At 38.1% G+C, this 27,458-nt stretch overlaps 1 protein-coding gene across 3 annotated transcripts in view; it reads right to left on the reverse strand.

Moving 5' to 3' along the window:
• Positions 1-27,458, reverse strand: part of LOC148840435 (teneurin-3) — a 276,657-nt gene that overhangs the window by 116,471 nt on the left and 132,728 nt on the right. For all 3 annotated transcript variants that reach the window (XM_088919813.1, XM_088919804.1, XM_088919821.1), the window contains exon 4: positions 8,046-8,261. In XM_088919813.1, the coding sequence (XP_088775939.1) occupies positions 8,046-8,261 (216 nt within the window). The remainder of the gene's footprint in view (positions 1-8,045; positions 8,262-27,458) is intronic.

Raw genomic sequence — 27,458 nt, forward strand, 5'->3', positions numbered from 1 at the left:
TGGTATGATCTTCAAACACGACTAGTTTAGTCGCTTTCATTTACTTTTGAAGATCAGAAAGGTTAGCAATGTTTACAGTTCACAAATTGATTGCCTGCATCAGAATCACAATGTGTAGGGATGTAAGAAGTCACAGAACAGTTCAGTGAAGGTTTGAAAAGTTTACACTTGGGGACACAGGGGCATCTTGCAGATGGGAGGGGTGTGACACACACTCCAAAATGTTCTTAGCCTTCTTTAGACCCCTCTGTTTATAGAGGACATTTAAGTTGATATTTTAGGGTATTTTAGGAAGCATTTTGAAACATTTTTGAAAAGTGTTAGTTTTGTCTATCTTAAAGGAGCTAACTCTTAAGAAAATGCATATGTGGGCCTTTTTTATAAATGGTGTACAACATTTGGAACAAATGCTGTGATGTGTCTGTTGATAAAAAAACAATGGGCCATTAGCTTTATGGGTCAATTTACATAATAAAAACACCTCTCATGCTATTTAACACCAGGCAGCTTTTTGCCAACTGCTGGTGATGTTTTGAGCAGGGGCAGGGAAATTAGTGCAAACGCTCTTTCCTCAAACTCCTGGGTGATTTCACAACTGCAGTACATTTTCTAACATGTGAAAACTTAAAAACAGTACTTTTAAAGAAGTTTTCTGTTTTGTGTTTACATTATTTTAAATACACAGAAAAGCACTTAGTGCAGGTTAAAGGGAAAACCCGTTTGTGCCATTTGCTACGATCATGAAAACAATATGTCTTGTCAAGTCTGTCACAGATATACAGTACTGTACTATACATACTTAGATTAAAATCTGTTAAATATGGAATCGGAAAAAAACAAATTTGGGACTATCCTTTTTTCACGTAAGTCACATTAAAAAATCATCAATTTGAGGAAATTACATTATATTCTTCTTTCGTGTGTAATACCCTCCCAGCCTTGGTGGTTTATAAGTACTTATCTTGTTCATATGTCATAGATAACTTATGACTGAACAAAAAAATGCTGTTTATTGTTTTTAATTTAAACCTTGCAAGCGTTCATGGGAAATGTAGTTAAAAAGAGCGAGTAAAGACTTTCCAAAAATTACCCCAGCCAGCTGATTGCGTTACAGAATTTGAGGCAGGAAATGTTTATGAAGAAGGTGGAATAATCTTTTGTACATTATCTTTTATTTTCAGCTTCCATTACCATAATATGAAATATATTTATAATCATCAATTAATATTGTTAAAAACATTTGGAGAATGTTATTATATATATATTTTTTTATTTTCACCTACTAAACCCTCAAGTTTCCTAATTCCATATCAAGTGGATTTAAAGACGTATACTTCCAGTACATGAATGTTACAGTACAGCTCTTTGAAGTACCACACATAGTGGTCTAATACAAGAGCTTTCAATCTAATGAATCCAGGCTCCATTCATGGCATTTAATCCCCCTTTTCAGAAAAAAAAACTGTACAGCCAAGTTACATTTTAAGACAGTAGCCAGGCTGTATATTTTCTATGATATATATAATCACATATATGATTTAAAATGTTACATTTTCAAGGAATATAATTGTTAGACTAAGAAAAACAGATTAAAAGCAGCTACCATTTCAGTAGCATCTAGTGCAATACAAGTGACACCTATCCATCCACTTTGAGCAGTGAAGGGCTGAATTCGGCACACTGAACAGAACTATTGTATACTGCGGTGTGCTTTTTCCTGGCGTGAATTTTTACATGCAGTTCAGATGGCCACTCATACTGCTAATATTGCTCAGACTTCACAGCAACCACTAAAAATAAATATTGTACCATTAATATGTAAACAGTAAATACATACATGGACATATTATAGTAACACTGTTTTTTCATCAAAGGGATTCAATTACTGTAATATATGCTTGTTAGCACATGCACTTTACTTTCACAAATACTAGGCCATTAAATTAAAAGACAAAGCGAACATTTTGTCATAAGCTCTGAAACATAAAAAGTACAGCACTTTTTTTGAGAGAGTATAGAAGGTTAAGTGCATCCAAGCATGAAGAAAAGACACGGAAAATGTCTGATGTCTGCCCTCGCACACAGTAAGAAACATTCTTCCAATGGCCTGGATTGATACTCAACTAGAACACCTTGTATGAATTTCGCCGTTCAGCCAAAGGAAACTTATATTGAGACAGCATGATTCCTTGATAAGGGTCAATGAGAACAACATAAATATAGATGCTATATTAATGTATGTGGAAGCCTAAGACCTGGATATGATAGGTAGTTACACTACTTTAATGCACACTTGTGGAGCAATTGTGTTAACCTATGGCACTGGCTGCAAACTGCACCAGAACCAGAATCAAGAACCAGATCAAAGTTATCACAGACCGGATCCTCCCACGAGATAGCCAAATGTGTTTGTACCTTGTCACACATAGTGAATACTTCCAGAAACAACTCATAGCTACAACTTCAGAATCTAAAGCCCTCAGCATGCCACACTGGCAAAGCTGATTTTCACATTTTGTTTAGGTTTGTCTTCACTTGAAAAATCAGTGCCTGTTGTAGGTAAGTCAATGAGACAGGCAAAACATATTTTACATCAAGTATCTTGTTTTGTAATTGCTATTCATTTTTCCTGCAAATTCTGATTCATACTAACATTATTTTAAATTTCGGATTCCCAAACTCACACATTTTAAGTTAAAATGTCAATATATTATTATTATTAAAATATTTTTAAACAATGAAATCATGGGAATTTCAGAGACGTTTGATTAATGACAACATTTTTGGACAACAAATAATGTTGTTAATGCAATATAGTTGCCTTACATTTTATTTGCAAAGGAACAAGTAATAGGTTTATTCCATGCTGAAAAAAAGAAGAAAGAGAACACAACGTTTCGGCCGTGGAGCCTTCTTCAGGTGTTATTTGTTTTATTTTATTTGTTTTATACATTTTATTTGTTGTTTACGCACATAAATGAAGAGCACTACTGTGTTTCTGCACTTTACACACAGTTCAGAATCAATTACATTAAAATGTATTTTTTAACATTACTGAATGGTGTGCTTTTTCTTCAGCAAAATATGGTTCAGTTTAAAAATTAAAGTAAGAATGTTGCACTAGCAGATCACTTAACACTTTCGGGATATTAATACGTTTCGTAAAACCACGTTTTTTGTGCAGTGAAAATCTAAATATATATAATTGGCTACTGAAAAACAAACATACTGTATGTTGAAGGATTTTAAAGAAAAGGGGGAACCTTCAATTTTCAGAGGAAAACAATGAAGGAACTTCTTTGAAAGATACAGCTGTTTATTTGTCAGATTAATGTGCTTAGGCCTTAACTTTCAAAAAAGAACATCAGGTTGCCAAGTCTGTAAATTTCTGTCATTGCATTTGCTAATTATAAGAGTATTATTTTAGTGTGCCAGCATAGCTCTATCCAAGGCTTTTGAGCTGCGTTTTAAGCCAAACATGCTATTTAGGCTGAATATCTAATTGCATGAAAAAGCAGATTGTGTTTGGCTCCTATTTTGCAATATGAACTCCTTACGTCAACATGCTGGTTGTGTACTTGCTCATGTGATAAAAGGCTTGTCCTGATTATTTTGGCTTGTAGCATGGAGCAATTTTTAATGCAGGTAATGTGATACACTAATACATTAATGCTCTATTTACCCCACAGCAAGGTAAAAGGAAAAGTGATCTTTTATTATTTTCACCATTTTTTTTTCCTCTCGAATGACTTGCCTGCACAAAAATTCTTAAATTGGAAGACAGCCAGAAAGGGTTGGTGCTTAAGCAACCAAGACTGAGCAGTGCCCGCGTGTGTTTCAATCTCGGCTGGCCACAGTAAATGTTATTGGAATTTTTGTGCTGTAAAATTGCTGCTTTCATGCCCACTGCATCTGACAATAGCAATCCTTAGTCAAGTACGAGGGTGGGAGGCTGACGTGCCTACAAGTCGGATATGTGCATCCTGTTAAAATGGGGTTAGTACTTGACTGACTCTTAATAGGGTAATTGACAATGAGATGCATGTCAGCACTGCAGTCAGACACAGGGAGAAGCCAGCTTTACACAGAAGCCCCTTTACCATATCTAACGGACTAAAAAAGACACTTCCCTTAAAGCGTAATTTATCTACCCTATCTACCTGGAAAGGCAAATACATCATTATATGAAGTTTTAATTATATTGTACAATTTAACAGATTAATGGACTCATTCATTAGTCACTTCCAGTTCAGGCCTAATTCTGGTCTTGAACACCTGTCCATCTTACTCTATGCCCTTAGGCACAACTTAACTTGCCCTTCATTCTGAAATTCTCTTCGCATTTATAGGCAATTAAGAATGATTGATTAGAACTGAGAATGAGTGATTTCCTGATAATAGATGAAAGGAAGAAATGGATTATTTGTACTTATGATTTTTTTCTGAAACATTTACAGCAATTTTAACGGTACATCAGAGGAGGCCTTTTAAATTTCAGCCTTTCCAGATATATATATATTTCTATATTTTGTTTTGCTGATGAAGAGATAAGCTGATAAAACTTATGGAATCCTTTCATCTTCCAAATAAAGCCCCTATAAATGTAAAGGACATTCAAAGAATAATACATCTCACGTCGTAATTTGTCATGTCTAAAAACATACCCCCTGTGAAGAATCTAATATGAAGCTTTTGTCTGTAACATTTCTAATTTATGTAGACATTTAACAAAAAGCTGATGGCAAATTAACCAAAGAACAATACAGAGAGCTGAGCTGACAGGGCTAAAAGACTGTGTTTAAATAATACATTCACCAAATAGCTTTCTGTGCATAAACAGAAAACCCCTGTATTTTGTAGTTCCACATTTTAATATTTATAAAGGTGCCAGGTTAATAGTAACAGTAACTATATGATTTCACACAAATTCAAGGAGTCACTTGAAGAAATTGCTGAGTGAAAGCGAGTACGTCTTGGTTTAAATTACAGCAGCGACGGATGTAGTAAATCAAACTTGAAAATCACTTTGGAATCTTTTTGTTTATAGGAGTGAAAGCAATTTGGAAAAAGACAGCATTTGAGTTAATTTCCAGGCAGTAAATCGGACACTGACTAATACCTAGGAGACTAAGGCAGCACTAAAGAAAGTAAAATAAAATACAATTCCTTTTTTAGATTTTATTCAAGCTGAATTCACACTTCTGCAGCTCTATAGCCAGACTCATTAAGTTTTCACTTCTGCAATGCACATGAAAGGATCATGTACTGTAATAATTATTCCCATTTAATTCTTCAAGAGGTAGAGCAGTCTGTGGATATACAGTATATTGCAAAATATAGTAATTTACTCTGCATTTCAATAGAACACTTTATAAATCACTTGGCTTTGTGCAACACCATGGGGAAACGTCAAATGTTACAGCACTACAATATGAAGTAGTATATCAACAGTACTAGCATAATTTAAGAAATAGGGGTCCCAAATGGCAAACCTGCTTCAGTGCAATACTACTCAAAAACAGGTTACATACTATACTTAACCAGGGTACATTATGTGTGTGTAGCCAATACTCAAGCATTCATACGGGCTTATATAGAGTCTACTGTATATACATATAAAAGTTTGTATTAGTTAAAAAATCTGCTAGCAGATAACTGGGCTTCATGGCTTCATGGTTGAAAACATAGTGATTGCATTGTGTAGTGCTCCTGCTCATTTCTGAATGAAATCTTTCAGAACTGTTGGGCATTACATTTCCAGCCGATCAGTTTCAGGACATCAGAGCAGGCTTGCTTACAGCTTAGCAGGAAATAAGTTGTATCTGTCATCCTGATAAGCAATGAGATATGTGTATTATGACAAAAATGGACAGCATTAAAGATACTCTCATTTCTCTGAGTGCGGCTGATAGAAACTCAGACAGATGTAAATCTAATGATCAGGTTAAATAATAGGTAGTTTTACATCAAAGAAAGTCTCAGACAGGCTAAAAGGCATTATTAAAAGCTTTCCAAATACTGTATTAAAATTTCCAATTCATAAGAGCACGTAAAGATATTCTGAAAGGATTTTGATATGAATGAATAGTTCTCATCTCTTAACAATGTGCAATAATCAGCCTTTCTTAGAGTTTGATATACTTTTGCACTCTAAAGCTATTGCAGATAATTACGAGAACAGGGTTATGGTTTTTATGAATGTTTAGATGAGGTCTGACATGGACGGAGGGGTGAACACCGAATCTTTCTAACGAAACAATGTTTAGTGTAAACATTAGCACTGAGTAATAGTAATTGCTTGAGAACACTTCTAAATTAGTTCTGATTAAATAAGCATACAGTATAAAGTAATCAGAATGAAACAAAATGCAATTCGTTTCCACTGTTGAAAAGATTTTTAAGGAATGTCTGTCTTTTATTTTTAAATCTTTAGGGCTTTCATCACTCTAAATCTCCCTTCCCTCTATGAAACTTTTACTGGGTATAGCACAGCTTTCATAGGAACTCTGTCACTTAGCAGGGATAAGCATCTGCATTCCATCCAGATGACACTGATTTAGGCAGACTGCAATTCTCTACCACCTTGCACGAGGAGAGTAATTGCTCGTTTGGGTTCCACTGCTATATATATGTATTCATCACCGCTGAAATTAAAGAGTTGCAAAACGCACTTTTATGGGTCAAGTTACCAGAAGAGAGGCTGTAGCCTTTGAAGTATTTTAAGCTTGTACTTTTATTAGTTTGCATTTGGTTTCTGCATAGGTTCTCTTATTTCATGTAGGATGTTATCCTTATTGGTGGCTTTAAAGCTCAGTAGCAGAAGTTTTAAGGCAACTGGGCTGCAATCAACACATTTCACATTTCAACTCCAAACAAATCCACAAAGCTTTTGTCATGAAAGCTGCAATCGTTTTTTTTTTGGTTCCAGGTGCACCAATATTTTATATTACAAACATGACATAGATAAATCTGCTATGCTGATTTGTCATTAACAGAGATGATCCACAGCCAGCAGCATGTGTGTGACCTTCTCCAGAAGCAGTACCAGCTGCACACCTGCAGCATATGCTTTGCACCAGGTTGCAGATGGTCCCATTCCTCTCATAGAGCCAGGACAAGCCAGTGTCCATTTGTTGGTCTCTGATCCCTAGATGTAACATGTCACCAAAGCTCATTCTCATGTGGCAATTCAGCAGCTGTTACACGAGCAGCAGGAGGACGTGTGCTGTCCTGCTGGAATGTCATGTGTGGATGAGCAGAGCTGCAGGTGAAGTCCCAGGGCTTGTTCAATGCAGGGCCATGCCTTCAGCTTCTCATCCTTCTCTACATCTTCTCCTGGCCAGACCATCACACTGGTACCTCCCCATTCTGTACTTCTGCACCACACTCACTGACACTCTTCAACACAAGACCTTGATTTGTCATTACAGTGGACTTGACTCTACAGCTGGTGCTGGTGAGTAAACCTGAGGTGCTGCTTCAGCATACTGATGGCAAGAAGGTGTTGCTGTCTTGACAACCGGACCACATTACATTTCCTGTGTTTTCCCATCTTGATTTTCATGAGGCTTGACATGCAACAGGCTAAATCACTCCATCATCTATGCCCAATCAACTGTCTCACTAATGAGGTGATTTAGATCTTATGTCACAGCCAAAATTACTCGAGTGTGTCAAGGACTGGTTAAATAATCAAATCAAAATGATGCCAATAACATTTAAGCCAACATCCAATATCTACATACTTATCCTGAAAAAACTAAATGGATAAACAGAATGATGGTTTTCTTTTTATGCTCAGTATACTGTATAATGTCATAGATTCCCAGAATACTAAGGATACTGTTAAATTATTACTTACTGCATGATATTATAGTTTAAAAAATTCCCATTTTTAATTTCCACGATGACACTGACTTTGTTTAACTTTAGGAATGAGTCAAATATGCAGACACAGTACAACTTGATCAATGTGATCTTATTAGACTTTAAGTGGCATAATGATTTTAATGATGTGAACCGAGGAGGATGTAATCCATTCTTACCATTACTTGGAATACAGACAGGAACTGAGCCAGCCTGTATTACTGGTAAATACAAACTGGCAGTGTATTCTTCATCCGTGTCAGAATCATGAACTGGTTGGGTGGTGTCATTACTTAGCAACGGCCTCTGGTTGTCATGGAGATTGGGTGATGGAGGTTGGGAATGTGAATGCTCAATGACTGATGGACTGGATAAGGAGGATGGCATGGGAGAACCTAAAGGAAAAAAATAAAAATAAAACAAAGTTCAAAATAAAGGAAACAAAAGAAAATTTAAGCCACTCTCACACACAAAATCAACTATAAAAGGCGATCCTTTAACTTTTCTTAGAATTCTACATCACTGATAATTTTTGGCATTCATGATTTAAAATACTAAGGCTGTACAGTTGTTTTTTTTAATTTCTGAGTTCGTGTTTTTTAAACCTGTTCGTTTTTTTTAGTTAATAAAAGTAAAATAAACAAGGCATAACCAATCACTTATAAGACAGTTTCCCTACCACTTATGATTTAAAAACAATTCCTGCAACAGTACTCCGAAAAAATCAATTAAGCAACCTGGGATGTAACACTAAAAACATCACATTGATTTATTATCTCAGCTTATTTCCACAATTTAAATCAAGCATAATGTCACCTGCCAACCGGGAGTTTTCATGTGAGATTCCAACAACTACCAGTTTACTATTTATGGATACACTTCCAAGAGATCTTCTGGGGGGGGGAGGAGACACCCTTTTCAGGGACTTTAAAAACGTGTACTTGCAGGGGATGTTATGGAGAGACAGAAGCGTTCCTACTTGGCCCTACACATGGCTAATTTAAATACCAGCTGCTAACATCCATTCATTTTCGCCGCTTTCGCGGCGGAAAGGTGTGAGTAGAGAAAAACGTAGCTCTTCTCAAAGGAGACGGCCCCTGAGCAGGAGTGACTTGGGTCTCTCGTTTGAAAATAAAACACGCGTGGAATCTACACGAATCGCTAAACGGTTTCTGTCCCCCTTCCCCCACCAAAAAAAACCCAAAACAATTCAGATGAATTACGTGGAAAGCTTCTCTCCAGCAAGCTGAACTAAATGAGGAGGAGAAACAAAAAAAGCTTTGTGCTCTCAGGCAGGTATGAAACAGCTACCGTAGCACACAAATAGCAACTTGTAATTGGAAATCTGAGAGATTCGATTACGGCATTATTCCAAAATTATTCGAGATGACAAATTGCCATCAATTACGTTATGTCAACCGTGAGAAAATCGGAGTCTTCCGCTACATTATTTTGGAAGCATTACAAAAAATAATAAAAAGGTTTAAAAGAAAAGGAGGACATCTCAACAAATTAAAAAAATATCCCTGTTAAGTACAGTAAATTCTTGTATTTGGACTCCTTAAAACCCTGATGCACCAATATTTAAAACATTTTATGAAAACTTAGGTTATTTTGCATTATAGACAGCAAATTTTCTTCTATGTGAAGCACAAATGTGATTGTACAACACACTCTAGCTGAAACAAAGTTTATTATTATTTATTAGTTTTCACTGCAGGTTGTGTTAACTAGTCAAGCACTGGATATAAATTAGGGTGGATATTAGAAATGGGCTAATGCTTAGTAAACTTTATTAATACTGTAACAAAGATAGTGGAGTATCTGACTGCTTTTTTTCTAAAGTTGGAGGAGTTCATTTACTACGTTGAACTGCAGTAGTTATTCTATTTAATTAGTGATGATACACTTTGATTTGATGTTCAAGTATTAAAATATAACCAAAATCAAATTAAAAATATTTTATTACATGTAGTTAGGTCTGTTTATTCAGGAAGTCTTATAAATTCAGTTATTAAGTGTTTGATTTGTGATTAAAAATACAGAAGAAGAATATCAGGACCACAAAGATAACATAACAGGGCTTTTCACATTAACAACTAACAAACTTTCTCAATCTAAATACAGTATACTGATGTGTTTTTTACCATTGTGTTTTCTATTAAGAACGTCAGACTTGCCATTATACCCTTCCAGAGGTTTCCATGGAGTTTGATAAAAGACGAGACTTTCAGAAACTTCAGGAAATACATTCTTAATCTTTCAGCTACTGCACTTAAACCAAGCCACAGCTCTTTCAGAAGCACAGTAACAATGAATATAAATCTCAGAATCATTTTTATTACACCACAGACTGTTTTGTGCCTTTTACCTATACATGTATGTTCTAGTAAACAAATTATAATCTTTGGTAACATCACACACACCCATTTTGCATCACCTGGGCCAGCTCTGCTTAGTTAAAATTAACTCAGAAACTGTGCCTTTGCTCAACTTATTTGTACCAGTGACTGCTGTCCCAAGATACAACAATTAACTTACATAATTCATTATTGTTGGAAAGGATAAAACTGCCTCAAGAAAAAAAAAAGGCAGCTCTATTTTAATTAATTCAAGTTTTATTATTTACAGAGGAGTGAGTTTTCACTGTATTGATGAGAAGAAAATGAAACAGAGCAAGGCTTAAAGAATACAGTTAATCTCCATTACTTGCAAACAATGTGGGAAAATAATGATATTTAACTGTTTCAGGACCATAGTTCTCCAAAACAGATCATTTATACACAGACAACATTAAGCACCATGGATATTTTGATAGTGTTTTGGGCTTATCATAGACCTCCCTAAGCAGATTAAGGTCTCAAGCAGGATGCTCTGTAAACACTGAGCCACCAGAGATGAAAACATTCCAGCTAGTTTGTAATGCAATGCCTAAAGAGAAGATACATAAATCAAGCTGCCAAGGTTACTAATTATTATTAGCAGTTAACGTAGCTAATACTTTTATCAAAATTGCCTTACATCTGCAGGTGTTTATACAGCTAAATATCTTACTGGTGCAATAAGAGTGATGTAATCTGCACTAGGGTGCAGCAGTACCTGTCTCGCCTGGGATTTCAACCGGCAACCTTCCAGTGAGTGCACAATCTTAACCACTACTCAACACCTCCCAGCTGGGACGCAGTATCAAACACTACATGCAAACACTACATGTTTCCACCCAAATTTATGTATGTATGTATTTAATTACATTAATTAAAATTAAGTATGTATGGATGTACTGTAGCCGATGTAAATATCTGTACAACCATCTTTGTCAATAAATACAGTCTAACAAATCCACTGGTGCTAACTTCTAACCACTTACAGTTTGAGCCAACTAGCACTTCTGAGTTTTGATTTAAAAATAAATAAATAAAGGTAGTGATCCTGTCCTTAATGACTTGCTGAGAGCTATCGATTGTTCTGGGACTAGGTGAAATTTGTAGATCCAAAAGAAAAACACAATACAATTTTAAATATGGTTCTTGGCATTTTAGGGGAAATGCTGTCAGAAGACGTAAAAGAAAATTTTTAGCCTGTCGTGAAAATTTCGATGCGATTTACTGAAAGCTAACTGTCCATTATGATTGTCAGCAGTGTATTTATTTTGACTCTATGTGTTCCAAGATGACGGTTCTTTCCCTACATAGGTTCACAGGTACCGAATGGCTTTAAATGGCTTCCCCACTGCTACATTACCCTGTATTGCATACTTGAGCACTGTAGGACCGTTTTAAGAGTGGAACCCGAGGGCACTGGTTGATACAAGAGTGGAGAAGCAATTAATAATTGCTCTGAGCTGGCAAAGGTTTTCCGGAGGGGTATACAGAGGCAGATGACTAGAATGGGGAAAGCTGGCATTAGGGAAGCATGTGCAGTATAATCGTCCGGCATTTCCAGGTTTTTTCTTCTCCAAGGCTGCGGTCTCCGTTCCCGAGGGCACGCACGCTGTGAGGTACAGTAGCTCACATCCCGCCGGCTAACGAAGACAGTTGAGGGTGGATGAGAAATAAAGGAAAGGGATCAAAAGATATTGACCCTATTTTGGCGGCTGAAATATGTTCGGGCAGTTACAGTTTTAAAGAGCTGGGTATGTGTTGGGCTCCAGCTGTTCGACCAAATGGATTATGAGATTCAATTAAAACAGCTGCCATGCTCTTCAGCTGGTGAAATGCAATCACAACAACACGGAAAATGAATTATTTACTTCACACTGGACTCCTGAGCAATAAGTTTTACAATGAACCATAAACTGTGTTTAAAGCTAATCCCTGCTTACTGAATTCCAGACAGCCGAAAGCAGCCTCACAGCCCTCACAGACACACGAGCAAACCCACCCAAGAAGAAAACACTTCCCTTTTGCTATAACTGCACTCTACTGCAAAGCTGTGGTGATGGCACACAGTTGTAACCCAGCTCTTCTTTCAGCTCATCCTGTTTTTTTTTTTATCCTAACTGCACAATCATTTTGTCTGGTAGACCCCCTGCTCACTCCCCAACCTGTTTGAACTGGCCTTGGTATTTATCTCTCTGCTGGATACTACAGGCTTGTACAGTCATCCCGTGGTGACAGTTATCACTTAATTAAAACTCTCCATGCAAATGTAACTGGAGCATGTAGCTCTATGAATTGATATAAAAAAAAAGAAATACACAAAAAGGCCGAGTGCTGTAGATGCCCAAGCAACCACAGAACAACACGCCAGGCAGGACAATGGGCAGTTATGAATGTTATATTTCAATATGAATGGATACAAAACAAACCCATATGAAAGCAGTTCTCTACAACTGATGAGCTCATTAGAATTGGCTAATGAAAGCTTTATCGTCAAATGAAAAGCGAACTAGACCCAATAGGTCTTACAGTGGAATGGATACTGGGTACATTACAAATCTTAAACGCTTCTTATCCTAATGGCCTGTGAAGTTGCCAAAATTTGTCCTCTCTGTCTGTTTGAAGGCCTATCTCGCAATTTTCAACTTATGAACATGTACAAGGTTCAATTTTCCAGTTACCGTTCAAAGCCACACCACATCATCCTTGTGAATTTTACTTGCTCAAGAGCTGAAACAGCTTTTATGCTCCTGGGAAAAAAAAAAGAATTTTTTTTGCAGATTTTTCTCCTGCATTACAGCATGAAGAAAAGGTCAGCTGTCCTATAAAGTTGACAACCTTTTGACATTTCTCTCATGTTAGATCACTTTAATGTCTATTACTTTCCACATATGTGGTTTAATTTAGGTCTACAGCCAAACTGACCGGAATGGACATTGACATTGGAGAGTTATCGAAGCAGGGTGGCACGGCAGGATGGTAGGAAGCAGATGGGCTTGTATGCTCTACCCATGTTCGCGTGGGTTGCATCCTGGTGGTCTGGTTTCCTCCCAGAATCCAAAGACATACAGGTAGGCCAACTGTCTTCTGGGAACACTGGCCCTGTGCATGCCCCCTGATGCACTGGCGGGTCGGATGCCTCCTAACTTGTGCTCGCTGCTAGCTGGGATAGGGATAAAGTGTTTAGGAAATAGGTGGCTGGATGGATTTATCCAAGCAAATATTGCTTGGTACTGTATGCTTCAATTCATAACACATACAAAACACTCCTCGCTTGCAGAGTATGGAATATTGTCCATGATGTGAAAAGGGTTTTGTGCTACACTGGTTCAAAAGAAATCCAGGCACATTTACTACACTGTAACCATACACGTTACCGGTGAAGGAAGAAAAGATATGGAAATGATTTTGTGCTGCTGAAAGCATTTTACTCAATCGTAAACAAGAACTGTTTATATGCAAACCAATAACAACAACTGTTTCAGTGCTAACATAAGCAGTTCTGCTTTTCCTTGTCTGTAAATATCTCCATCACCTCTGTTTGTTCAATCCAACCAGGATTTTATGATGGGTCATAAAAAAAAACTCAGCTGGAAACTGTCACCTAACCACTGTTGCCCCTCCAAAAATAAATAACAGGGAAATAGTTACAGGGAAAATCAATGCAGTGATTTCTGTTAGCAAGAAATATTAGAGATAAGTAACTGACTGGATGTGATGTATCTTATGTTTTAACAATGATAAAATCATTCGGAATAGTATGAGGCAGCATGCAGCCCCCTAATGTTCAGGCTTTGTACTGAATAATAAAGCAATAAAAACAGTAAAAAAGATTAATTAGAAAAAAAGAAGAATGCGCCACATTTTTACAATATTATAAAATGACCACTTTCCCATTATCTGAAGCATTCACCAGCTATTAAATCCACCATATTAACTTGAGACACTGGGTCAAGCATTACTGAAATTCTGAAATAGGTGCTTGGGCCTTCTATCTCTGCAGTCGAAGTGCGAGGCATTCTGTGGGATGTCAGAGCCATGCAAATACAGTATTAAAATACGTTAAATGCACCTTTGGTATTCAGACTTCTCAAAACAGTCACTGCATCAAGCAGAATCACACATCTACAGAGCCCTGTAGTAACAGAACTACATAAACGAAACAGAAATCCACAGGAGGAAAAATATATTAGGAAGAAGTCCAAACAAGAATACATTTTGTTATGGAAATCTGAGAGTGGAAGCACAATGCACAAGCCAAGACACATCATGACAAGAGTTCAATTTCATTCTAAGCTATTTAATTAATTTTACTTAAAGCATGTGGAAGTTTTCCAAAATGCAAACTGTATAATGTTGAGTTTCTAATGCCAATGTGAAGAAAGTCTATAAAAAAAAACAGGGAACTGTGGGGGAAAAGGTGAACGTTTTAATTTTGTTTCTCACCGCAATGAAAAACTATTTCCATTCTGCTCCTTAATGTCCCAGAGCATCCAAAGGAAAGTTTCCATATCACCTTTGTCATTCTTTACTCAGCATTCATCAGTGCACACATTTTGCCCTAAAGCAGGCCAGAGCTCTCACACACATAAAACACATCTCCTTCTGAAAGCAGCACAATCCCCCCTTCCATAAAAACCGGCTGCAGACCATTACAGATGTAAAGTCATTTCTCTCTGCTGGGATGCACATAAAGCTTAGGCAGTGCTATGGCTGGGGTGAGGTGAAGGAAACAAACAGCCACCTCTTGAAGCAGCCATGCAAAGATCACTCTTGAAAATGAATAAGGCTTCATCGGAGAGCTAATATTTACAGCCAGTCGCCAGCGGGACTCTGGGACTCCAGCTGTACAGTCACCTGGCTGTGACTGTGGCGCAGCGCGTACCGAGCGCAACTTCAGATATCCTACCCGTCTGCATCTCCCACCGTACACTCGCATCTCAGAACGCCATAGCTGGGACGCCACGTCCCCGCCAGGCGAAAGCTCTGTCATAGCTCATTAGTAAAAGATTCCTGCTCAGCTCTTTGCTCGACGAGCAAAAAAAAAGAGCAGCCGTCCGAAAAAAAAACTGCTGAGCGCACAGCGGTTTCTCTTGAGATCTGGGTGCAAAAGCTGGCGGGCCTAAGCCTCACTGGCACTGAGGGACCGGCAGGGATAGAGAGGCAGATGAATGAGGCCCATACAGGGAGACCAGGGAGTTCTGGCTGAGATCCCCAGGGAAGGCCAGTGCTTCTGATAGAAGCCCCATCTCTCTGCACTGGGGAGCCCAGCAGGCCTAATGCTGCTTCTCACTGTCCGCTGCTTGTAAACTCTGCTGGATCAGTGAAGGAGACCTTCTTCCCTCTTGCCTGCAGGCCTTTGATAGTTACAGACTGCACCCTCTTGGGTTCTTTCAAGCAGGTATGAAAAATTAATACAGTTTAGTGTCTTGACATATAGAGCCAACAAAAGGAAAGGAAATCCCAGAGGTACACATTTAAAGTTCTATACAATGTCTTGCAAAAGTATTCAGACCCTTGGACAGTATCCAAATTTTGTTGCTTTTAAAGCTTGCAATCACAATCACTGTGAAAAAAAAGCCATTAACAACCGATACCAAACTAAATAGATAATTAATGTGAAATAAAAATGAACGACTGCATAAGTATTCAAACCGTTTGCTGAGGCAAGCCTAAATACTGGTGCACATTATTGCTGTACCTTTCAAAGAGTCACACAGTTGGCTGAGTGGCTTTTGTCTGTGTGCAATAACAGTGGTTCACATGATTTCGGAATAAATACTCCTATCTCTATAAAATCTCTCAGGTAGTCAGGTAGCTAATTTCAAGCAAAGATTCAACCATAAAGAACAAGAAGCTTTCAAAATAACTCAGTGATAAAGCTGTAAAAGGGCACAGATCAGGAGAAGGGTGTAAGAACTTTTGAAAGCACCCTAATATCTCTTTGAGCATGGTGAGGTCGAACATTAAGAAGACACTTGGATGCTGTCCAGATCAGGCTGTCCTTCCAAACTGAGCTAGCAGGCAAGGTGGAAACTGGTTACAGATGCTACCATGAGCCCAACTACAACTTGGAAAGAGTTACACAGGTTAGAGGCTGAAGTAGGAGAAAATGTCCACTGATCAACAATATTCCTGTCATCCATCCAAACCCCTTTTGTGGGAACTGAAACACATCTCAAGACCCACATTGGTTTTGCAACAATGCATTTAAGTGATACTGAAAACCACTGGAAGGGTCTTAATACTTTTGCAAAGCACTGCCTATGCGATCAATCTGTGGGATGTATTTACCACATTTCTAAGCACCATACTTCATAATACCTGAGAAAAGGATTCTGCTTTACAGCTTGTGAAATCTAACTTGTAAAATTAATTTTATTTTATTCTCATATTGACAATGTTTTGTTCTTGCCATCCAATAATTCTACTTTAGGCTTTGGAAACTAAAGCATCAACTGGCATGTTAAAAAGTACAGTAGAATCTGTTACTTCTAACTTCATACTCTTTTCCCCCATTCACTACCTCTAGAAATATAAGCTCATTGCCACACATAACGGATCTATAGTATTTTTACCACCTAAGTACTTTTTAGAGAACTATTGAAAGGGCTAAGCTCCTATTGCTCTTGTTTTACTGAAGTCTTTCATTTGCTGTTGCACCTGCAGGCAATACCAGGACTGCAGTTTTACACTGTCCATTGGGAAGACCAATATACTGTAGATACCAGGGAAGCAACAACAAATTAAAGATTAACACAAGGTATACAGGTAGAGCCACACTGATAAACAAGCAGTGATATTTACGGACAACATTTTACAGAGTGATTTATCAATGCTGATAAAATCAGATTTTTAAAATACAGGATTTGGAAACAACTACCAAAAAAATGTCAGAGTTTGAATTGCTCGCTGTAATCTTACTACCAACAAAACAAAAAATGTATTCTCCATCAAGAGAATGGTCATGTATAGAAGTGTATACCTGTCTTCTTAAATGAAAGGTTACAAATTAAGTTTCTAGAGAAACAACAAAGGGCTTCTGTCCCACTGCCCTCAAAATGCCAAACCTGTAAGCTTGCTACTGTACATCAACCTCTCAAATAGGGTGGAAATGAATGGATACTTTCTCTGCTTAACGTTATAGTGAATTGAGTTTCTCTGGATAGTCTGGCAGGTGTCCCCTAGACTTCTGCCAGGGGCTGGCCTACATCTGCCCATTTTAAAGTGGAATGGGTTCCAATTAAGAAGGCAGAAAAAAGCCAATTTCCTGACACATACAAGGCAAGATTTAGTTACACTCTAAACAAGCAAAGAGGCACACTGGCTTATGCATAGGCAGTGTGGTTACAGGTGAAATAACTATGTTGACTTGAGGGAAAGGGGTAAACTGAGAGGTAATGATATTGACGATCATGACAATAATGATAATAAAACACTGAAAGACAAATGAAGACATGCCTTCACATGTTAGGATTCCATTCTTGTTTGCACAGCACCTACTGTAGGTACACAGAGGATTTAAAAACAAATCAAATACTATTAGTTCCAATCCTCATTTGTCACAGGTTTAATGTCGCTCGGTAGATTTATTTTGAAAGTCATGATTATATTTATATCCCAACACATGTTACAAACCAAACACAGGGTCATCAAATGGGCTAACACTGTTGTTATTCAGTGCTCCAATCGGGTTCCAGGTTTTTCGGGGGAAAAACGCTCTGATCATGATATGTAAAACTAAAGGATTGTGCAGCAAGATTGATAAAGGCAATAATATGGCTCCCTTCAAGAAATGGCAGGATGGGATCTTTGAATCAATTAGCTACAGAAAAAAATAAGCTTGAACGACTCCTCTATGTGAGGAAAGATTCTTACGTTTTAACGCTTTCTTTATAAGCAAGAGAACCGTCATGGCGTCTGGGAAACACCCATCAAGAAATGATGGAAAGACAAAAATGGAAGTGGACATGCGAGGCCATTTTCAAATTCTTCATCGATGTCGACTGCACAGAATTTCAGATCCTGCACGCATTCAGTGCCTCCCTTTCGGGTTATGTGGGACTCTAAAAGTTGGCGATTCTCCTCGTGCGTCATGGAGGCACTGGGACAGAAAAACTTCACATTCTAATGGCCCCTTCATTTGTTCTACTTCTTATCAGGGATACAGTATCTCTGCCGCTCATTGCTGAAGCAGAACGGCTCATTCCCCACAATTACTGGCAGCTCCGCTCGCAGTCAGGCAGCTTTCAATCACGCTGATAGCAACCAGGCGATCTCCATTACTCAAGCGGGGCACGGCTGCATCTTCCATTGTGCTTGCATTGATTAAAAACATCTGTTTTTTGGAATATTTATTCCGTTTCTTCATCAAGTTTTTTAGGAACTTTTAACCCCATCCAAGAACCAAGTATGGAGCTCCTGGCATTTTTAGGAAATCACATGACATGAAATCATAACATTGCTTGTCATTTATAATTAAAATTTTTACATTTCCTATTTACATTTAATAAATATGACATGTATCTTCTATTTCATGTTTCTGTACAAGACCAACACTGTGCTTTCCTACCTTTTCCACTCTCACCAAGACAGATAACCAAAACAACATCATTTTTTGTCTTCAGACCATCTCTTTCCTTCCCTTGCCTTATTAATTCCGAAGCCACGTCGCCTTCATCCCCTTACCACTGTCCATTATTATTTCAAAGATTCATATTCTCTGCACTCCTACAGTGCCTGTGTTCATTTATGTCTGCATCAATATTTAACAATTAAACAATTAGAAGATTAAACCTTTTGGTAATGGGTTTTACTGAATACTGCGTGGTGCGATTTTACTGCGGACTGTTTTTTTGGGGGGTAGCAGAGGAGTGACAAAGAGCAGTAGTGTGGCTACAGCTCTTCAACGTTGGTGGTTCACAGATGCACAAGTACTTTCATTTGCATCTGAGTTAGTTTCCATCCTCAGTCCTGCGCCCCTTTCCAACATCTCAAGCTCACACGACAGCGTCAAATTCCAAAGAATAAGAAGCAGCAGAACTGACTTCCCATCGCCAGCAGTAACAATGCTGCACAAGTGCTGAGTGCAATTTAGCAGGCAGATTAAAAGTCCTTCACATTAATTTGTCTTTGTTTGTATATTTTAATTCATGGCCCTTAATTAGCACGTGTACTATTATAAGCAGTTAATTCTCCCCAGCCTCTTCCTGTTTAGCAAATGGTAACAGCAGGAGGCAACAAAAAAACAACTCCTGCTTCATGCATGCATGTTTTCATTTACTCAGCTGCAAGCTTAGAACTGCTTCAGAGGACGAGGCCTTCCTACAGTAGAAACGACGGAGAAAAAAAAGTCTCCATTAGCAAAGATTTCACTGGACAAAAGAAAGGATTAGGCACTGTACAGTAAATGTGAACACTTGAAGACATCATGTAAGATGGTATTAATGAATAAAAAAACAACAGCAGACAAACACCAACAATTATGAAAACAGGCCAAAATCTTCCGCCAGCCAAAATCACAACATATTCCACAGCCCCCGCACAGTGTTTTTAGAAAAAAGGAAAATAACAACACAGCAACATTAGAGGACGGTTTCACCCACGGATACTTTGTTCATCACTGCCAACCTGCTGGCATAATTAACTGGGGGGAATCCAGCCACATTATTCAAGGTAAAGTACTGTATGTGGCACTCCAGCCTTTACAATGCACTTAACTGGGTGGACTTTCGGCAAACTAGGTCACAGCAGCTTGTAATATAACCAGGTCCATGCAAGAGCACAAAGGGGCAGGCCTCCTTGGGCAGGGGCAGTGCCCTCTCCTGCCCTCACCTGCACACCTGCTGCTTTCTGCTCCAGCCAAGCTCGCAGTTACACAATTGAACCCATTCTCGACTTCATAAAAGGTTTAATTTGAGCCCCTGGGGGGGGGTTCAGCTCCTTAATATCTTGAAGGCCGCCTCTTAACTACTGCACTATTTGCAGAGTGAGTGAAATCAAATCTCGAAACCCGCGAGTACAAAAAAAAAATTGCAGAAATTCCAATCAAGCAACCCCGTCAGTTCAATTAAGGCCTCGGTTAGGTAATTACGTTCGGCTGGAATGAAAACAGCAGCAGGTGTGTGTGTCCAGAAGACAAGGGCCTGAAGCCTCTCAGCTAGGCCCAAGCCTAGACATCACACATTGCACTTCCATTCCAGTTCTGTGAGCTGACCTGAGATCACAAACTGAGCTCTTTCAGGATTTCAAGCTGTTCCCTTTTTAGAATTCTGCATTTCTGACTTCAGAAGACTTTTACACTGACCAAATATTCTGTGGAACAGAAAAGGCAAGACAGGGTTAAGGTAATAAATAAACTCACATGAAACCCAATGGGCTCAGGAGCTGGGCAAAGAGAGAGATGGAATTTACTGGATAATGTAACCTCAATGAGAAAAACGATAGGAAATTAGCTCCACAGATATCAAGTTCCTTCAACAGCTCGGGCACTGATGCTGTTCAGCTACAGAAACAAACCCAGCTTCCCTCCAGTGCAATTGTTTTCTCAGGGGGCACCAAAGTCTTGTATCTCAGCTGGCAGAGCAGTTGAACAGCAATCAGAAAACCAGATTGAATTTGTTCACATGCGTCGATAAATATTGAATTGGGATATCTAGTTTTAAACAACAACCAAATTCCTGCTGAGGCAATGCAGTTGGTGATTCAAACAATAAAATGTAGGTTGATATCATTTGTGACATACTGTGAGCCCACAAGTGACGGAACAAACGACCACCGGGCAAACATTTAACAATCACATTGTGTAGCATCTGTACACGTTTCCTTATTTACTGAATTGAAACAAATTGAAAAATATAGACACACATACACAGATAAATGTATATAACATAATATCCAGGAACTACTCATTAAGTTATGACTATACCTACAGTAAGTTATAACTATACACCTCAACATTTTTATTCATTATCAACACCAGTTGAACAAATGACTATCAGTAATATTTTTAAATCATACAAATGGAACAGCAAAAGTGTCTCTTTCCTTAAACCATATTCCTTATTGTATATACAGTATGTACAGTATATACTATAGGAGCAATACATAGCAACAGTACAGTACGTTTGCACTTTTCTCAAAACTACAGAATGTATCTGATGTACCAAAATGTTGTCAATTTATTTTTACGGTCTCTTCTGCATTTTGTGCAAGTTTGAGTGATACATTGTCTTCTCTAGTCATTGTCCTTACCCACATGCATGTCACTAGAATTCTAGAATGGTTTTCAACAAATATGAATGCAGGTAGCATACCAAGGTTTTACAACAGCAACTGTTAATCAATGTTACATAGAATAAGCACACACAGTAATGCACAGCCACCACCTGACTTTCAGACAGAAAATATTTCATTATATGTTACACGTGCCATTTCACCTCATTTTATTGCATTTAGTGGTGTACAGTCACACCTCAACCTCAGAGATTACGGCCAGTGCAGATTCTCAGAAATGTTTAACAAATGTGCAGGGGAAAAAAACTGTCCTATTTGCATGCTAAATTATTCTGAAAAGATCCCGGCTATGAGATAAAGATGTTTGGAACAGAAATCAATTCCAGTATTTGATGACTTCAGGAGGAAAATGAATGACCCCCTTACCCTTAACGGATTAGTGTCACTTATAGGCTACAGAACATCCCATAATGCTGACAATACCTCTGCCAAGGGTGTCGCTTTTCACATAATTGCCTTAAAACCCCCTTTTTTTAGGGGAAATAATATTGTAAAAGGACTTCATACGTTATATTTTGAGAGGATTTTGACAATCCTATTTCATGAGCCACAAAGCTGCACTTTATTTTTTTAAGTGCGTTTTGGCTGTGCCAGTACCACACAGTTGCATTTTAAAAAATATTCTACAGTGAATAATGATTAATACACTATTGTTACATGACAATTATTCACACAATAAGAAAACAAATATGCCTGTGAATTTAACACCGCCACCACAATCATATTTTTCATAACAGATGTCACATATTTACACAGGGAAAAAAAAGTCAGTGGCACTACTGCCACTCGGCACTCTGCATGAAAATAAACATTAATATACAAATTAGAAGTGCATCTATAACATTTAATAAAGGCTCTTCCTTTGTATTCAAGGGTAAAGAAAGCCATGTCAACAAATTTCCTTTTTTTATTATTATACTATTTTACTTTTTAACTTTTCTGTAATGTTTTAATAATTTGTGGAAAGCAAAAACTATTCCATTATAATAAGAAACAGCCCCAAAGGCTACCAGCTTAACCGAGTTGTATTGCAAGCAATGACCTCTACTTTGAGCTAACTGCAGTACAGTAATTATAAAGTTATTCCTAAAACAAGCTATGTGTTCTCATGTAGGCAACATCTGACTGAACATATCAAGCTAAATAAGATCTTTCCCCAGTAAAGGGTAAGGCATTAAAAGTAAACTGCCATTTAGACAGCCGAATATAAGAAAAGGTCTTTGTAATAATCCTGCACCCATGGTTACAGTTTAATTAAGCTTGCTGGCACAAATTCTGATCCACGTGTCAGCCCATCCCAGCAGAGACTGGCCTGCAATCAATCTAAGAGTTATTGTACCACATGAAGAGGCCAATCAAAAAGTAACTGAGGGATGTGGAAAGAAAAGAGGAGAAATAGGTTGCTGCTGCGATTTGGGAATACATTAATCACAGATCATCTGGCTTTTGAGGATAAACATGCTGCAGGGCATGAACAGGTAAAAAGAAATGAAACAAAAGGAAGGATCATTGCATGATACAAACCTGTGGTTTGTGAGAAACTCCTGGATGAAAATACCATAATTAAGATGTATTAACTACAGGAGCGAGTATAGGTCATCTACTTTATACACTATAGTGCAATTCAATCAGAGGTAGTTCCTCTTATGTACAGTATGTTTTGGTTTCCATTGATAAATGTTGATTCCTTTTTAATTACAGTAGCAGCAGAAGAAAGTGCCTGGCCATGTTCCTGTTTCAAGTAAATTTTTTTTCAGTGTTCAATCTTTATTCCATAAAATAAAGGTACTGGACTTAGGAGGTATGACAATCGCTGCCACGAGACCCCAGCTGCCAAAATCCAACCCTTCAGCTCCATTGTAAAACTTTGCAGTCCAGCTTTCTATCTGAATTTCAACTCACGCTGCAGCACTGAGGGCAGCCATTAAAACACACAAAGAGAAATACTTATGTTGCTTGGAAAACAAGGCTTTTTTTTGCCATCATGCATTTTACACTCCTTTATACATTCCCAGGCTGTAATTTATTTGTGTATCTATAGCAACCAAGCAAAGACGAGTATTTCACCAATACAACGGCATCGTTCTTGCTTCAAGCAGGATGATTGCACTTCATCACTGCATGGATGAAATTTCATTGCATTGTGTCAAACTTATTTTCTCTACCAGCAACACAAGCCCACTGTTTCATTTACCCCATCAATAACGAGTACCAAGGACTCCGTACAGATCCATCACAGGAGAACTACCACGCGGATCCAAGGCACTGACAGAAGAGCAGCGCTGTCCAAGTCTTTAGGATTTACAACAAGGCAGAGTCAATCTGTGGATATCTCCCAAGCAAATTAGCTAGTAATTTACCAAAGGGGGCTGGTTAGGCACTTCAAAGCAAAATAAAGAAGCACAAATCCCAATGTATATGTCTGTGGCTGTCTCGTTTTCATCACAATACTTTCAAAAGGAAACCGTACAAGCATGCAATACATATTTTTTTTCTGTGTTCCTAGTATATGACACATTTTTTAGTCTATACATTGGTCAGTTCATTAGATTCACCAAGAAAAAGTGGTAAATCTTTTAGATTCACATCTCAAAATTCACATTATACTACGGCAAAGACAGTCCTCCTCCTCACTCCAAGACCAACTCATCAAGGAATGTTAAGTAAAGTAGGTTAATAATGGAAAATAAAGGTTTTCTTAGGTGTGATCTCTGTGAGATGTCACATTCATATTCGGACATATTTTTCATAAATTCTCTCCTTTGTTTATTACCAACATTTATACACTTCAATAAAGTAAACTCTTAATTTGATAACATTTACAGGGTTATACAAAAAAAATTAGAAGACATTTGTGCGGATTTTGTTCATAATTGCTAATTAACAATATAACTGATTCATTTTAACAATGTTCTGTTTTCACCATTAATTTCACCCACCATTTTCTTCAGGAAATCAATGCTATCCTTTTTCCAACCTCAGGCCATTTATTTTTCACACAGCATACCTGAAAGCCAAGATAGCTCATATATAGTTTCCCCATAGTTATGTACTCTTATCTAGCCTCATATCAATTCACTTTCCAGTGCACTTTGTTTTTCCGGTCAGCTCAGCTCAAGTTACAGGAATTCAAAGGCCTTGTCTGATAATACAAACTATGAGCTTGTGGTCAATATGAGCCATTCCACTGAAGGCCATTACACACTGATGTTAATACTTTTAATGGCATCTTTTCAATACTTTTAAATGACTTAAAGATTGAGGTTTTTTGCCCTTTTTGTAAGTGCCTTGATTCACAATGCCACAGATGTCAGACTATATTTTGTTTGGCTCTTGGAGCAGATGGATTTCCTGGCTAGAGGAATCAATGTAATCTACACCTGGACTGGACCTTTTCTTTGTGTGCCCTTTTGGCAGAGAGGGTCGAACACAACTCTGTCTCTGTTCCGTTGCTTTATTCATCTGACTTTGTTGAAAAGTTATATACACAGGTATACGTCTCCTTTACCTATTCCATAGTTAAACCACGTGAAATAACGCTTTAACTTGATGCTCAAAATTTCCAAATTAAAAGCTAATAGGGCCGGGGTGTTCAGTCCTGGTCCTGAGGGGGTTGGTGGCTGTCTGCAGGGGATGCTGTTAAAATGGTCCAATGACACCAGTAACCAGCTGGTTTAGCTTGATAAGTGCTTAGAATGAAAAGCCGCAGAAACACTGGCCTCCCAAGAACAGGACTGGACAGCCCTGTAATAAAGACATAAGAACATAAGAAGGGTTACAAATGAGAGGAGGCCATGTGGTGCTGTACTTCTAGCCTGTTTATTTACTTTATTTGCTAGTGGCTAATTCATTCAAGGATGAATTAAGTGCCTCCTGTTCTTGGTTGTAAATGGGCTTCCATTTAGATCCCTCTTTAAGCACGGACGTAACTATATTGAGTCACACAGCTGTCTTGCGACACCGATGTATAGAGATTTCATTTCACGCCGCCAACCAGACATGTATTCTGCACAATCCTGTCGCCACATTATTCTAAGAAGAAAAGAACACCTAATGGGCAATGGCATGATGTGATTCGTGACCAGCCTTGCACTTGGAGTTTGACTGCTTCCATTCAGTTCCTGGTCCCCGATGTAAAACTAATTGCTGCAGTTGCTCAACAGGACCTGCAATACTGTTTACGAAAACTGCTTGTAGATGCACATCTACGCCAAATCATATTGTACCCATTCAACAGTCTCCTGGGGTACCTCTTTCTGAGGACCTTACTTCTAAGCTCTCTTCAAATGAATGCACTGGCAAGTACCATATAAAAAAAATCAATATTGAATATATTATTTGTGACATGAGAGGGACAGTGCCTCAGGCTGTGTCTTTTCATCCACTCTCAGACAAGGTGCAGTGCAAATAAACAAAGGTACAGAATAGTATTTCTCACTTAATAGTCCTGGACCATGATGACTGTATGTACGTGCCGCTGATGGTAAGTTACCTTTCTCATTTGTTATCATAGGTGACAGCCAGATTTTAAAAAAAGTGTTATTCCTCCGTCAGCAGTTAGAACAACTTTGATTGCAAGAGAATAAATCTGAGTTCTGTGCCAGTGTGACAACATGAATGTTCTCTTCAGCACCACATACTGTATGCAGGCCAATCATTTAAAAGAAGCTCTCCTGAACGACACAAGGTGAGACGATGTTTGTAAAAATAAAGAATCTTGAGGAAACTATAGCTGTGAAATAGGCTTTTAGCATCGTTAAGCCCGGAAAAAAAAACAAAACAGAAGAACCGAAAAATACTGAGGCTAGAGAATACACATTGTGGAATATACTGTACATTGCCTGTCATTTATAGGAAGTCTTAACCATCCATAAGATCAAGTGCTGTATATTTCTTTTGTTTTGTTTTGCTTTTTAGATCTCTGTGTATGTCAGCACTATCCTTGGAGGCTCCTCTGCTGCTGAATGAACCCCTAGAGATGATCAGTGCTATATTAAAAGATTCTTGCTGCTGAAAAGCTCTGCTTATGTTAGCCTGATGGATCACACACTGTTCAGTCAATAGGGCAGGTGAGACTGGCTAGTGTCTTACATTTATCCTTCGTCTGATATATGATTAATATTATCTATTTATTATATGTATTCTTCCTGACTTGGGGTCAAAACAAAAATAAGACATCTAGTGTTAACAATAAACAGCACTTTTTGTGCAACTGGGGTGTGTTAATGTGTGAAAATGGGTCAGCTACCAATAACGGAAAAGTGCAATGATTCAGATTTAACCTCATCCATACTAATGAGAGCACCTGAAAGGAGAGGGCAACATGCCGAGAGTGGATAACCCCTTTTTTTGACAGGACTCTCATAATTAAGGGTGGTGCATTAAGAGAAGTTATTGCTCTCCTGAATATTAATGATGACATTTTTGCAAGGAGTCGCCTGCAGGACACCTATGCAAGAATAAATGATTTATTGCACATTGTATTCTGGAGAGGCTGAAGGAAAACCAGGATCAATGTGTGTCTGGAGATTTAGCTGATTTTTTATTAATATACACTTCTGGACATACATGCATCAGCAAAGTAAAAGACAGGAGTTAAATTCAGAAGCAGACAAAATAAATGTTAATTAGACATCACTGTCAGACTTGTGAGTGTTTCCCACAAGGCAAAGAAAGGAAGAAATGTTTTTTTTTTTTGGCTCAGTATAAGAAATTGTGTGTGGAATCATTCATAGAAACAAAAGGTAATTAAAAATGCGCAAGAGCACCAGTGATTAAGAGTCTAGAGAATTGGCATCTGAAAATATAAACAATAAAAAAGGATGAAATATATTAGTTTTATATCCAGGCTCACTCTAATTATCTGCCACGCTCATTAAGAAAGTCTAATGTCCTCTGGATGAGACTTAAACCAAGGTT

Source organism: Atractosteus spatula, chromosome 1, assembly GCF_055471065.1.
Source record: "Atractosteus spatula isolate fAtrSpa1 chromosome 1, fAtrSpa1.hap1, whole genome shotgun sequence".
Classification (NCBI taxonomy): domain Eukaryota; kingdom Metazoa; phylum Chordata; class Actinopteri; order Semionotiformes; family Lepisosteidae; genus Atractosteus; species Atractosteus spatula.